This window comes from Rutidosis leptorrhynchoides, chromosome 5 (genome assembly GCF_046630445.1).
Source record: "Rutidosis leptorrhynchoides isolate AG116_Rl617_1_P2 chromosome 5, CSIRO_AGI_Rlap_v1, whole genome shotgun sequence".
In the NCBI taxonomy this organism is placed as follows: domain Eukaryota; kingdom Viridiplantae; phylum Streptophyta; class Magnoliopsida; order Asterales; family Asteraceae; genus Rutidosis; species Rutidosis leptorrhynchoides.
This window is the reverse complement of record NC_092337.1, coordinates 463,915,514-463,929,075: the sequence shown is the minus strand read 5'-3', so window position 1 is coordinate 463,929,075 and position 13,562 is coordinate 463,915,514. Positions and strand designations below refer to the sequence as shown.

Sequence of the window (13,562 nt, the reverse complement as noted above, 5' to 3'; positions counted from 1 at the left end):
TTCCAGATTCAATACCAGCAATCTCACATTGAGCTTTAAAGAATCTAATCTCATTATGATTCCAAGAAGCAATTGTAGCAACACCAGGCATTAAGTTCTTATTAACCATAGAAATTAAAAGAGCTTTTTGAGTGTCCCACAATTGCCATTCTTCATCAAAAACATCCTCATCCATGTCATTGTCATTACCATCAGACCCAACTAAAACTGAAAATGGATTACTTGTCTTAATGTCATTACTAGATTCCACCTTTTTCTTATTGCCTTCACCAACAATACCCTTTCCCTTATCCCCTTGCTTTAAATCACCATCCTTACTACTTTGACCAACATTTTGAGTTTTAGAAACCTGTTGACTTGGTTGACTTTTCTTAATAACATTATCATTATTAGCAGTAAGACCATTCTCCTTCTTCTGATTACTTCCAAAATACCCTTGCCTTTGATTACTTCTGTTATAATTTCTTGGTGGGCCCCCATAACCTTGATTTTGACCACTACCACCAGGTTTAACCCCTGCTGCATTTCTGGGACCAGAGATATTCCTATTGAAAATAGGAGGAGGTTTAACAACAGTAGCACCACCAACATCTTTAATAACTCTATTATTTCTTCCCACTTACTTCCACCCTTCATCAACCTCCATACTCTTTTCTAATTCCTTCTTCTTCTCTTTTTCTTCTTTCAATTTCTTAGCAGCTAATTCTTCTTCAGTTTGAGGTCTAACATCACAATGGTCAAAGGTATGCCCAAAAACTTTGCAATGACTACACCTAGATGGCTTCCATTGATACCAACTTTAATATTCACCACTTTCCCATCACTCTTACCATCTGAAGGATACATAGCCTTCACAGTATCAGGCAAACCTTTAACAACATTTGCCTCAACCAAAACCCTAGCATAACCTGCCCTTCCAACTTGATTCACACACCTTTCTTTAGTAACCCTATCCATAGCAATAGGTTTACCAATTCTGCTAACAATCTCACCAATATTACCCCCATTCCACAATTCAATTGGAAGATTAATGAGAGAAACCCACAATGGAATAGAAACAGGCTCAGGTTTCTCTAAACACAACCCTGGTTCCCACCTTTTAAGAAACAAAGGCACATTCTCCACCAACCAGGGACCAGACTCAATCACTTTTAGCAAGCCTTCTTCAGATTCAAACCTAAAGAAGTAATACCCTAAAGTGTTAAAAGAAATATCCTTAATCCCAAATACCCTCCACATTCTCCTTAAATTAAAGTTAACAACTGCAAAATTTAGTTTAACACCAACAAAATAACCATATAAAGACTTAGAGTACACATTACTAGTCTTAGCCATAAAATCACCAGTTAGCTTAACCACCTCTTCACCATCAGGCATAACAGTAGGAGGGTGATAAACCATTTTCGCTAAATCATCATCACCAACAGCAGAAGCAAAAGACTTAGCCTTATCAACATTCATAGGATCATTAAAACCAGAACCACCAGTGAAAGGAACAGAAACAACCTTCTCTAAATCAAAATGAGTCTTCTTAAAACTTGGAACAGGACCCAAGATAGAGATAGAATCTTTAAAACCAGAAGCAACATTCTCAATAACTGACTTAGATTGACCAACATTACTATCCTTCTTTTGAGACAAACCCTGTTTAAAGCCAAGATCAAACACATTCATACTCTTATTATATTCATCATTAACCACATTACCATCCTTCATCTTCTCTGCAGGGGAAACAACACCACCAGCCCTAATATTCTCCTTCTTCAATGCCATTAACAACTTCTTAGTTCTAGGGGTAACCAGCTTATCCACACCCTTGATCTTAACAAACTCAGGATCCCTCAAATCATCAAGCTCATCCGTAGGCAAAGAGCCTGATTGAGAGCTAAAGACACTACCAACACCACCTGTTCTCTTTTGTTTAACATTTAATTCAGCATTCATATGTCTCTTCCTCCTTTTAAGAGACTTAGAAGGGATAGTAGATCCTGAAGCTTCAGAAAGAGAAGCAGATGGAGTAACAAACTCACTAGCAGGTGTACTAACATTACCATCAGCATTTGACATTAAAATATCATTAGCATTCAAAGGAACATTAACCTCATTAAATGAAACAGTACCTTCAACTTGTGAGAGTGGAAGAATAACAGATTCATTAAGAGAAAACGTAGGCTGATTAGCAGCACTAGTATGAACAACATCATCCTTAACAACATCTTCCTTAACAGAATCTTCAACAAGCTTCATCTGTTCATCGACACCAGATTTAATTTCAGATGCTTTGTTTTCAAAACCAGCAATAATCCCTTGAACTGAGCTCAATGAAGGTTGATTGGACACACCAGAGACTGGATTAACAACCAGGGGTGGATTAACAGCTCCAATTTCAACCTTCTTGTACGGGCTTGCCGTAGATCTACTTTTGGATTTTTTTAGGGTTTCTCGATTTTAAAGACAATTTGGGATCAGGAGGCTTGTTACCAGGTTTCTTCATGATCGAAAGAAGGAAAAACAAGTAAATCCGAGCTCAAACGAGCAAGAATCAACAAGATTTGCAGGAAAATTGTTGAAGATAATGTATAACGGTCAGTTACTTCAACCGAGAGAGAAAAAACGGTAGAAAGAGAAAGTTAGAGAGAGAAAATTTTTGCCCAAATGATTTTCCTTAAGGGTTTAGGGTTTAGGGTTTTTTTTTTGATAAAGAGGGACAAGCCCCCAGAAAATATCATATATGAAAAATATAAGAATGTACAATTACAACGGGTATTCCCGAGGGGGTATTTTTAGTGTACATCCCAAACTTGGTACACAAACAAACTATAAGGTAAAACTAAAAAACTATACATAACGATGAAGGGACTAACAATGTAAATCCTCAAAACAAAATTAACAAACGAAGGACTAGAACTGCAAAAAATCTGAATCTGCATCCCAGGACTAGTCTTGCAACACCACTGAATCTGCACCATATTTACACTTATAGTCCCTACAGTCCAAAAAATCCACAAGAACCATTTTGAATCTGCCATTATGAAGAACCACTTAAACCAACTCCAAAACCTCAACTTGATCACCATAATACGATCATAAAACCCAACAATCCACCATAAAATCATCAAAATCCTATCCTGCTGCTGCACTAACTCAATTGAATTCCAAAAAATTAACCAAAAATCCATAAAATGAATCAAATAGTACCCATTTTTGAGAGAAGCTAAAATGAGTAATATAATAAAGGCTGCAACATCACACACAACCTTTATACACTTGCACACCCCCTGAATAATATCAATATCAACTTTAACCATCAGAAAACATATTAACATCTTAGAATCCACTTTAAGAATCACATGCCCTTAAACATTGACCAAAGGTCCAACTTGGTCAACATTTTGAGATTTGAAGACCTTTTGCCCAAACTGCAATTTGAAGAACAACATACACTTCAAATCAAACTTATTATACCATTCACCCCACCAAAATACCCTTTGACTTAAAAAGTCAACCTTCATGCTAAACCCTAAAAAACACCACAGATTCAAGCCTAAAACCCTACTCCTCATGTAATCATAACCAATTACCTTCAAAACATCATCATCCCATATAATCATCAATCTAAAACACCAAATAACATCAAAATGATTACATGAGGAGTAGGGTTTTAGGCTTGAATCTGTGGTGTTTTTTAGGGTTTAGCACGAAGGTTGACTTTTTAAGTCAAAGGGTATTTTGGTGGGGTGAATGGTATAATAAGTTTGATTTGAAGTGTATGTTGTTCTTCAAATTGCAGTTTGGGCAAAAGGTCTTCAAATCTCAAAATGTTGACCAAGTTGGACTTTTGGTCAATGTTAAAGGGCCTGTGATTCTTAAAGTGGATTCTAAGATGGTAATATGTTTTCTGATGGTTAAAGTTGATATTGATATTATTCAGGGGGTGTGCAAGTGTATAAAGGTTGTGTGTAATGTTGCAGCCTTTATTATATTACTCATTTTAGCTTCTCTCAAAAATGGGTACTATTTGATTCATTTTATGGATTTTTGGTTAATTTTTTGGAATTCAATTGAGTTAGTGCAGCAGCAGGATAGGATTTTGATGATTTTATGGTGGATTGTTGGGTTTTATGATCGTATTATGGTGATCAAGTTGAGGTTTTGGAGTTGGTTTAAGTGGTTCTTCATAATGGCAGATTTAAAATGGTTCTTGTGGATTTTTTGGACTGCAGGGACTATAAGTGTAAATATGGTGCAGATTCAGTGGTGTTGCAAGACTAGTCCTGGGATGCAGATTCAGATTTTTTGCAGTTCTAGTCCTTCGTTTGTTAATTTTGTTTTGAGGATTTACATTGTTAGTCCCTTCATTGTTATGTATAGTTTTTTAGTTTTACCTAATAGTTTGTATGTGTACCAAGTTTGGGATGTACACTAAAAACACCCCCTCGGGAATACCCGTTGTAATTGTACATTCTTATATTTTTCATATATGATATTTTCTGGGGGCTTGTCCCTCTTTATCAAAAAAAAAAAAAAAAAAAACCCTAAACCCTAAACCCTTAAGGAAAATCATTTGGGCAAAAATTTTCTCTCTCTAACTTTCTCTTTCTACCGTTTTTTCTCTCTCGGTTGAAGTAACTGACCGTTATACAGTATCTTCAACAATTTTCCTGCAAATCTTGTTGATTCTTGCTCGTTTGAGCTCGGATTTACTTGTTTTTCCTTCTTTCGATCATGAAGAAACCTGGTAACAAGCCTACTGATCCCAAATTGTCTTTAAAATCGAGAAACCCTAAAAAATCCAAAAGTAGATCTACGGCAAGCCCGTACAAGAAGGTTGAAATTGGAGTTGTTAATCCACCCCTGGTTGTTAATCCAGTCTCTGGTGTAGCCAATCAACCTTCATTGAGCTCAGTTCAAGGGATTATTGCTGGTTTTGAAAACAAAGCATCTGAAATTAAATCTGGTGTCGATGAATAGATGAAGCTTGTTGAAGATTCTGTTAAGGAAGATGTTGTTAAGGATGATGTTGTTCATGCTGGTGCTGCTAATCAGCCTACGTTTTCTCTTAATGAATCTGTTATTCTTCCACTCTCACAAGTTGAAGGTACTGTTTCATTTAATGAGGTTAATGTTCCTTTGAATGCTAATGATGTTTTAATGTCAAATGCTGATGGTAATGTTAGTACGCCTGCTAGTGAGTTTGTTACTCCATCTGCTTCTCTTTCTGAAGCTTCAGGATCTACTATCCCTTCTAAGTCTCTTAAAAGGAGGAAGAGACATATGAATGCTGAATTAAATGTTAAACAAAAGAGAACAGGTGGTGTTGGTAGTGTCTTTAGCTCTCAATCACGCTCTTTGCCTACTGATGAGCTTGATGATTTGAGGGATCCTGAGTTTTTTAAGATCAAGGGTGTGGATAAGCTGGTTACCCCTAGAACTAAGAAGTTGTTAATGGCATTGAAGAAGAAGAATATTAGGGCCGGTGGTGTTGTTTCCCCTGCAGAGAAGATGAAGGATGGTAATGTGGTTAATGATGAATATAATAAGAGTATGAATGTGTTTGATCTTGGCTTTAAACAGGGTTTGTCTCAAAAGAAGGATAGTAATGTTGGTCAATCTAAGTCAGTTATTGAGAATGTTGCTTCTGGTTTTAAAGATTCTATCTCTATCTTGGGTCCTGTTCCAAGTTTTAAGAAGACTCATTTTGATTTAGAGAAGGTTGTTTCTGTTCCTTTCACTGGTGGTTCTGGTTTTAATGATCCTATGAATGTTGATAAGGCTAAGTCTTTTGCTTCTGCTGTTGGTGATGATGATTTAGCTAAAATGGTTTATCACCCTCCTACTGTTATGCCTGATGGTGAAGAGGTGGTTAAGCTAACTGGTGATTTTATGGCTAAGACTAGTAATGTGTACTCTAAGTCTTTATATGGTTATTTTGTTGGTGTTAAACTAAATTTTGCAGCTGTTAACTTTAATTTAAGGAGAATGTGGAGGGTATTTGGGATTAAGGATATTTCTGTTAACACTTCAGGGTATTACTTCTTTAGGTTTGAATCTGAAGAAGGCTTGCTAAAAGTGATTGAGTCTGGTCCTTGGTTGGTGGAGAATGTGCCTTTGTTTCTTAAAAGGTGGGAACCAGGGTTATGTTTAGAGAAACCTGAGCCTGTTTCTATTCCATTGTGGGTTTCTCTCATTGATCTTCCAATTGAATTGTGGAATGGGGGTAATATTGGTGAGATTGTTAGCAGAATTGGTAAACCTATTGCTATGGATAGGGTTACTAAAGAAAGGTGTGTGAATCAAGTTGGAAGGGTAGGTTATGCTAGGGTTTTGGTTGAGGCAAATGTTGTTAAAGGTTTGCCTGATACTGTGAAGGCTATGTATCCTTCAGATGGTAAGAGTGATGGGAAAGTGGTGAATATTAAAGTTGGTATCAATGGAAGCCATCTAGGTGTAGTCATTGCAAAGTTTTTGGGCATACCTTTGACCATTGTGATGTTAGACCTCAAACTGAAGAAGAATTAGCTGCTAAGAAATTGAAAGAAGAAGAAGAGAAGAAGAAGGAATTAGAAAAGAGTATGAAGGTTGATGAAGGGTGAAAGTATGTGGGAAGAAATAATAGAGTTATTAAAGATGTTGGTGGTTCTACTGTTGTTAAACCTCCTCCTATTTTCAATAGGAATATCTCTGGTCCCAGAAATGCAGCAGGGGTTAAACCTGGTGGTAGTGGTCAAAATCAAGGTTATGGGGGCCCACCAAGAAATTATAACAGAAGTAATCAAAGGCAAGGGTATTTTGGAAGTAATTAGAAGAAGGAGAATGGTCTTACTGCTAATAATGATAATGTTATTAAGAAAAGTCAACCAAGTCAACAGGTTTCTAAAACTCAAAATGTTGGTCAAAGTAGTAAGGATGGTGATTTAAAGTAAGGGGATAAGGGAAAGGGTATTGTTGGTGAAGGCAATAAGAAAAAGGTGGAATCTAGTAATGACATTAAGACAAGTAATCCATTTTCAGTTTTAGTTGAGTCTGATGGTAATGACAATGACATGGATGAGGATGTTTTTGATGAAGAATGGCAATTATGGGACACTCAAAAAGCTCTTTTACTTTCTATGGTTAATAAGAACTTAATGCCTGGTGTTATTACAATTGCTTCTTGGAATCATAATGAGATTAGATTCTTTAAAGCTCAATGTGAGATTGCTGGTATTGAATCTGGAATTGCTTCTGAAGATGAGGAAGATGTTGAGTCTGTAGATGATGAGACTGCAACATTTGTTAATGATGATGTCTTAAAAGGTGGTGTGTCAGGGCAGGGGCATCATGTTGCTGATGTTACTAAACATGTTTCCAATGTTTAAGCTGTTATGCTGGAATGTGAGGGGGCTGAATGAAGTCTCCAAGCAAAAAGATGTTAGAAGGGTTATTAGAGATAGTAATTGTGTGATTTGTGGCCTTGTTGAAACCAAGGTTCTCCCTAAAAATTTGCCTAAAACTGTTCAAAAGGTCTTAGGTAATTGGCAGTGGGGTGATAATAGTAGTAATTGTAGTGGTAGAACTAGAATAATTGTTGGTTGGGATCCTAATGAAGTAATATGTAATATTCTTCACTCAACCAATCAAGTTATTCATTGTAGTGTTGAGCAGCATAATAGTAATAAAATATTTTTCTGTTCTTTTATTTATGCTTCTAATAATGATACTGAAAGAAGGCAGTTATGGAGAGATTTGGAGGTCCATAAGGGTATTGTTAAAGATGAAGAGTGGTTGGTTATAGGTGATTTTAATGTTGGTTTGAACCCTGAAGATAAATCTACAGGTGGTTCTGTTGTGACTAGAGAAATGAGTGATTTTAGAGATTGTATTGAGAATATTGAAGTTGAAGATCTCAATCAATCTGGTTTTCATTACACTTGGGTGCAAAAGCTTCATGCCACTGATGGTAACAATGGTGTTCTTAAAAAGATTGATAGAGCTATGTGTTCTAATTCTTTCTTTTCTAAGTTTCCTAGAGTTCATGTGGATTTTAAGCCTTATAATGTATCTGATCATTCTCCCATGCATTTGACCATTCCTAATATGGCAAGAAGGAAAGTTATGCCTTTTAGGTTTAATAATCACCTTGCATATAAGGATGGTTTTGTTCCTATGATTGCTTCTGTTTGGAATCAACATGTTCCAGGTTATCACATATTTTCTGTTGTAAGTAAGTTGAAGATGGCTAAGAAGAAGATTAGAGAGTTTAACAAAAACAATGGCAATGTTTTTGATAAAGTTCAAAAGTTGAAAGTTGAACTGGAAAGAGTGCAGACTGATATTGCTAATGATCCTGATAACCCTAGATTAAGAGAAGAAGAAAATGCTTATTTTAAAGCTTACAAAGAGGCCTCTATTAATGAAGAAAGATTATTGATCCAAAAGTCAAAGGTTCAATGTTTAAAGGAGGGGGATCTTAACACTACTTATTTTCATAAAGTTATGAAAACTAGGGTTAATAGAAACAGAATTGAGGCCATTGAAGATATTGATGGTAACTTGTTTAAAGGCAATGCTGTTCCTGATCAATTTGTTAAGTTTTTTGAAAGCTTGCTTGGAACTGAGCATCCCGTGAATGATATTTTTGGTCATGATGATTTATTCATTGATAAAATATCTAATGCTAATGCTTGTAATATGGTGAGAATGGTTGAGAAGCATGAGATAAAAGCTGCTTTATGGGATATTGATGATTCAAAATCCCCTGGTCCTGATGGGTATAGTTCTAAGTTCTTTAAAGCTTCTTGGTCTGTTATTGGTGATGAAGTGTGTGCAGATGTTAATGAATTTTTCATAAGTGGCAAGCTTTTGGGTGAAGTTAATGCTACTCTTATTGCCCTTGTCCCTAAATCTCAATGCCCTAAATCTGTTGCTGAATTCAGGCCTATTTCATGTTGTAATGTTCTTTATAAGATCATTAGTAAGATCCTTGCTAATAGGATCAAAGATAGTTTGGATGATGTTGTGGACTTTAATCAATCTGCTTTTATTCCTAAAAGGCAGATTAGTGATAATGTCTTATTGGCTCAGGAGTTGATGAAAGGGTATAATTGGAAGAAAGGTAAAGGCAGGTGTGCTTTTAAGGTGGATATTAAGAAAGCCTATGATACTATGAATTGGAGTTTTCTTGAGAAAATTCTTTCTAAATTTGGCTTTCATGATATCAGGGTTAGATGGATAATGACTTGTGTTTCTTCTCCTTCCTTCACTATTTCTGTTAATGGTGAACAGTTTGGTTATTTCAAAGGCAAAAGAGGGCTAAGGCAAGGTGATCCCCTTTCTCCTTACCTTTTCACCTTGGTTTTGGAAGTTTTGAATCTATGTATTAAAAGGAAGATAAGAAATGATGGTAATTTTAAATATCATTCTAAGTGTAAGAAGTTGCAGTTGACTCATCTTTGCTTTGCTGATGACTTGTTAATGTTTTGTAAGAGTAAATTACCTTCTGTTAGGTTATTGAAGAATGCTCTTGATGAGTTTGCTAATTTTTCTGGTTTGATCCCTAATGTTGACAAGAGCACTATATTTTTGGGTAATGTTGACCCTGGTGTTAAGCAAGGTATTATGAATATTATGCCTTTTGAGGTTGGTTCTTTTCCTACTAGATATTTGGGTCTTCCTCTTATATCTACTAGGTTATATTATAAAGACTGCCATAGTCTTCTTGATGATGTTAAAAAGAGAGTTAAAGATTGGAAGAATAAATCTTTGTCTTTTGCTGGTAGGCTTCAGTTGATTCAATATGTCTTATCTTCTTTACAAGTCTATTGGATGTCTATGTTTATGCTCCCCAAGTCTGTTATTTATGATGTGGAGAAACTGTTTAGAGATTTTTTGTGGAAAGGGTATGATATGAGCAAAGGTGTTGCTAAAGTGGCCTGGGTTGATGTTTGTTGTGCTAAGTCTCAGGGTGGCTTGGGCATTAAGCCCCTTCACAATTGGAATAGCACTCTTATATCTAAGCATATTTGGAACTTGGTTTCTAATAAAAAGTCTTTGTGGGTTCAGTGGACTAAATTGAATAAGATGAAAGGTAAGAATTTCTGGAATATGGGTTTTGGTTATGATGCTTCTTGTTGTTGGAGAGGTATTATTAACATGAGGAATTTGATTAGAAAGCATATCTTTCATGAGATTGGAAATGGTAAAGATACCTCTTTTTGGTATGATAATTGGCACCCTATTTGCCCTTTAATCTCTGTTTTTAATGCTAAAGACATAGTGGATTCTGGTTTGTCTAAAGATTGCTCTGTTAGTGATCTTGTTAGAAATGGCACTTGGGTTTGGCCATTTACCTTAATGGTTCAAGAGGATGTTGACATTACTAGTTTCATTCATGTGCTTCAAGATGGCAAATTGGATGTGGTGAAATGGAGGAGTAATGATGGTCAATTAAAAGATTTTTCTGTGTCTAATGTTTGGCTGGATTTAAGGGATGCTAAATCTATTGTTTCTTGGCATAAAGCTGTTTGGTTTTCTCAAAATTTTCCTAGACATTCTTTTATGCTTTGGTTAGCTATTAATGAAAGATTAAGTACTCAAAATAGGCTTGAGCAATGGGGCCTTCAGCAGAATCAAGTGTGCCCTTTGTGTAGTATGGTGAGGGATTCTCATTCTCACCTGTTTGTTCATTGCTTTTATGTGCAGAAGGTGTGGATTGATTTTAAGGGTAAAGCTAAAATGGATGATCTTATTGATGCTATTTTGAGTGGTAACTACAATTGGCCTGGTATTGTTACTTTGTTTGCTGCTCAAAAGTGTAATAAGTCCATTTGGAGCATTATAAGGAGGTTAGTGTTTGGAGCTGTTATTTATATGATATGGGTTGAAAGAAATGCCAGAATTTATCAAGATAAGAAAAGGAGTGAGGATGTTCTTATTAAAGCTATCTTTGAAGTGGTTAGATTAAAACTGTGTGGGTTGAAGATTCATTACTCAAAACAGTCTCAATCTGCTGCTGTGATATGGGGATTTAGTCTCTTAAAGGGTAATTCTGTCCTTCTTGATGGTTTTCCTAATGATTTGCACAGAAACTAAGGTTTTGTTGACTTTTAGTCAACATTGGTACCTGGAGTATCAGGTTACTAGGTATATGATTTATGTCATTTTATTGAGTTTGACTGTTTTTGGTCAAACTGATATTAGGGTTTCTGTTTACAATTTGGGCTGGTTAAAAGTAGTGTTGATTTACAGCTCTAAATCCATTATTTTATATGGATTATATTGTAATTATATGCCGGTAAGTAGTTTGGTGGTCTATTTAGGGTTAAATGGTCAACTGTTGACTTTAAACTGGAGATGTAGTGTTCATTTTCATAATGTTGACTTTTTTGACTTCCTAATGTGTACATGGTTGATGAGGACTGTTACTGGTTTGGTGGATTTAAGGTGGTGGGTATTTGGTATTGCTATTGGATTTTATGCAGGTTTGACTTTTTCTGGTCAAAACCCTAATGGTGGTTGCTGCCATTTTATGGACTTGTTGAATGTAGTGATGAATTATAGTCCTAGGGTTTATGTTATAGTTCTATTCTTTATTTGGACTATGACATTTACTCCTATAATTAATATAGTGATAAGTAGCTTGGTGGTCAAATTAGGGTTAGAAAGTCAACTGGTGCATTTGGAATGGGGATGTAGTTTCTTTGTTCATCATGTTGTTCTTTGTTTAACCTTGATTCTGATCTGGTTGTTGATACCTGTTATCATTATGGAGGTGTTTATTCTGTGGACCCCACGGTTCTGGTCTTCATTTTGGTTTCTGTTGAGTAATGGTGGTGATATGGTACTGTTTCTTGTTGACAATATATGGAGGATTAAAGGAAAAAATGGAAATAAGTATGTTATAAAGGTCACTATGACTGTTATAGTGTGCAGGTTTCTTGGATTTTGGCATGCTGGCTTGTTTTTGAAGTATTATTTGAAGACTACTCATTTGGATTTTGAAGATCTTTTGTTCATGATTCTAAAGATTCAAGTTTTCAAGGCTAGAGATTTTAAAGATTTCAAGTTTGAAGTTGTTCAAGGCTTGAAGGTTAGAGACATTGCTGATTTCAAAGGATGGTTTGGTTTTTCATATATATATGTTTGTTTTTGCAGATGATCGATGTTAGTTATTTGGTTGTGTTTAGACATTTATTTTGGTTTTGGTGGTTGTCTAGATTACGGATATTTTGTTTTTCTATGCATTTTGAATGTATAGATTTATTTTCCTAGTGTAGGAATTTAATTGTTAAAGTGTTTCGGGTGGTCACTTCAAAACACCTGCCGCTCTTGTACTTTTTGTTTTTTGATTAATAAAATTTCTCCGGGGTACCGTCCCCTTTACCGAAAAAAAAACCCCTAAACCCTAATAAATTTTTCCAGGGGTACCGTCCCCTTTTCCCAAAAAAAAAAAAACCCCTAAACCCTTAACCACTAACCCCTAAACCCTAAACCTTAAACCCCTAAATCCTAAACCCTAAACCCTCAACCCTCAACCCTCAACCCTCAACCATAAGCCCTAAGCCCTAAACCCTAAGCCCTAAACCCTAAACCCTAAAACCCTAAAACCCTAACCCCTAACCCCTAAACCCTAAACCCTAAACCCTAAACCTAAAACCCAAAACCCCAAACCCCAAAATCCTAAACCCTAAACCCCAAATCCCAAACCCCAAACCCCAAACCCTAACCCCTAACCCCCTAACCCCTAGACCCTAGACCCTAGACCCTAAAACCCCTAACCCCTAACCCTAGACCCTAGACCCTAAAACCCTAGACCGTAAAACCCTAAAACCCTAAACCCTAAACCCTAAATCCTAAACCCCCAAACCCCCAACCCCCAACCCCCCAACCCTCAACCCTCAACCCTCAATCCTCAACCATAAACCCTAAACCCTAAACCCTATACCCTAATGAAATGTCCCGTTCTTATTGATTAAAAACGTTCCATATTAATTGATTTCGTTGCGAGGTTTTGACCTCTATATGAGATGTTTTTCAAAGACTGCATTCATTTTAAAACAAACCATAACCTTTATTTCATCAATAAAGGTTTAAAAAAAGCTTTACGTAGATTATCAAATTATGATAATCTAAAATATCCTGTTTACACACGACCATTACATAATGGTTTACAATACAAATATGTTACAACAAAATAAGTTTCTTGAATGCAGTTTTTACACAATATCATACAAGCATGGACTCCAAATCTCGTCCTTATTTAAGTATGCGACAACGGAAGCTCTTAATAATCACCTGAGAATAAACATGCTTAAAACGTCAACAAAAATGTTGGTGAGTTATAGGTTTAACCTATATATATCAAATCATAATAATAGACCACAAGATTTCATATTTCAATACACATCCCATACATAGAGATAAAAATCATTCATATGGTGAACACCTGGTAACCGACATTAACAAGATGCATATATAAGAATATCCCCATCATTCCGGGACACCCTTCGGATATGATATAAATTTCGAAGTACTAAAGCATCCGGTACTTTGGATGGGGCTTGTTGGGCCCGATAGATCTATCT

General features: G+C 36.0%; 1 protein-coding gene across 1 annotated transcript; it reads left to right on the top strand.

Moving 5' to 3' along the window:
* The first annotated feature begins 4,971 nt into the window (after nucleotides 1–4,971).
* LOC139850242 (uncharacterized) lies at nucleotides 4,972–11,070 on the top strand. Its single transcript, XM_071839825.1, has 5 exons — nucleotides 4,972–6,424; nucleotides 6,511–6,589; nucleotides 6,674–6,795; nucleotides 6,955–7,274; nucleotides 7,360–11,070. The coding sequence occupies exons 1-5, from the start codon at nucleotides 4,972–4,974 to the stop codon at nucleotides 11,068–11,070; spliced, it is 5,685 nt and encodes a 1,894-aa protein (XP_071695926.1).
* The last annotated feature ends 2,492 nt before the right edge of the window (nucleotides 11,071–13,562 follow it).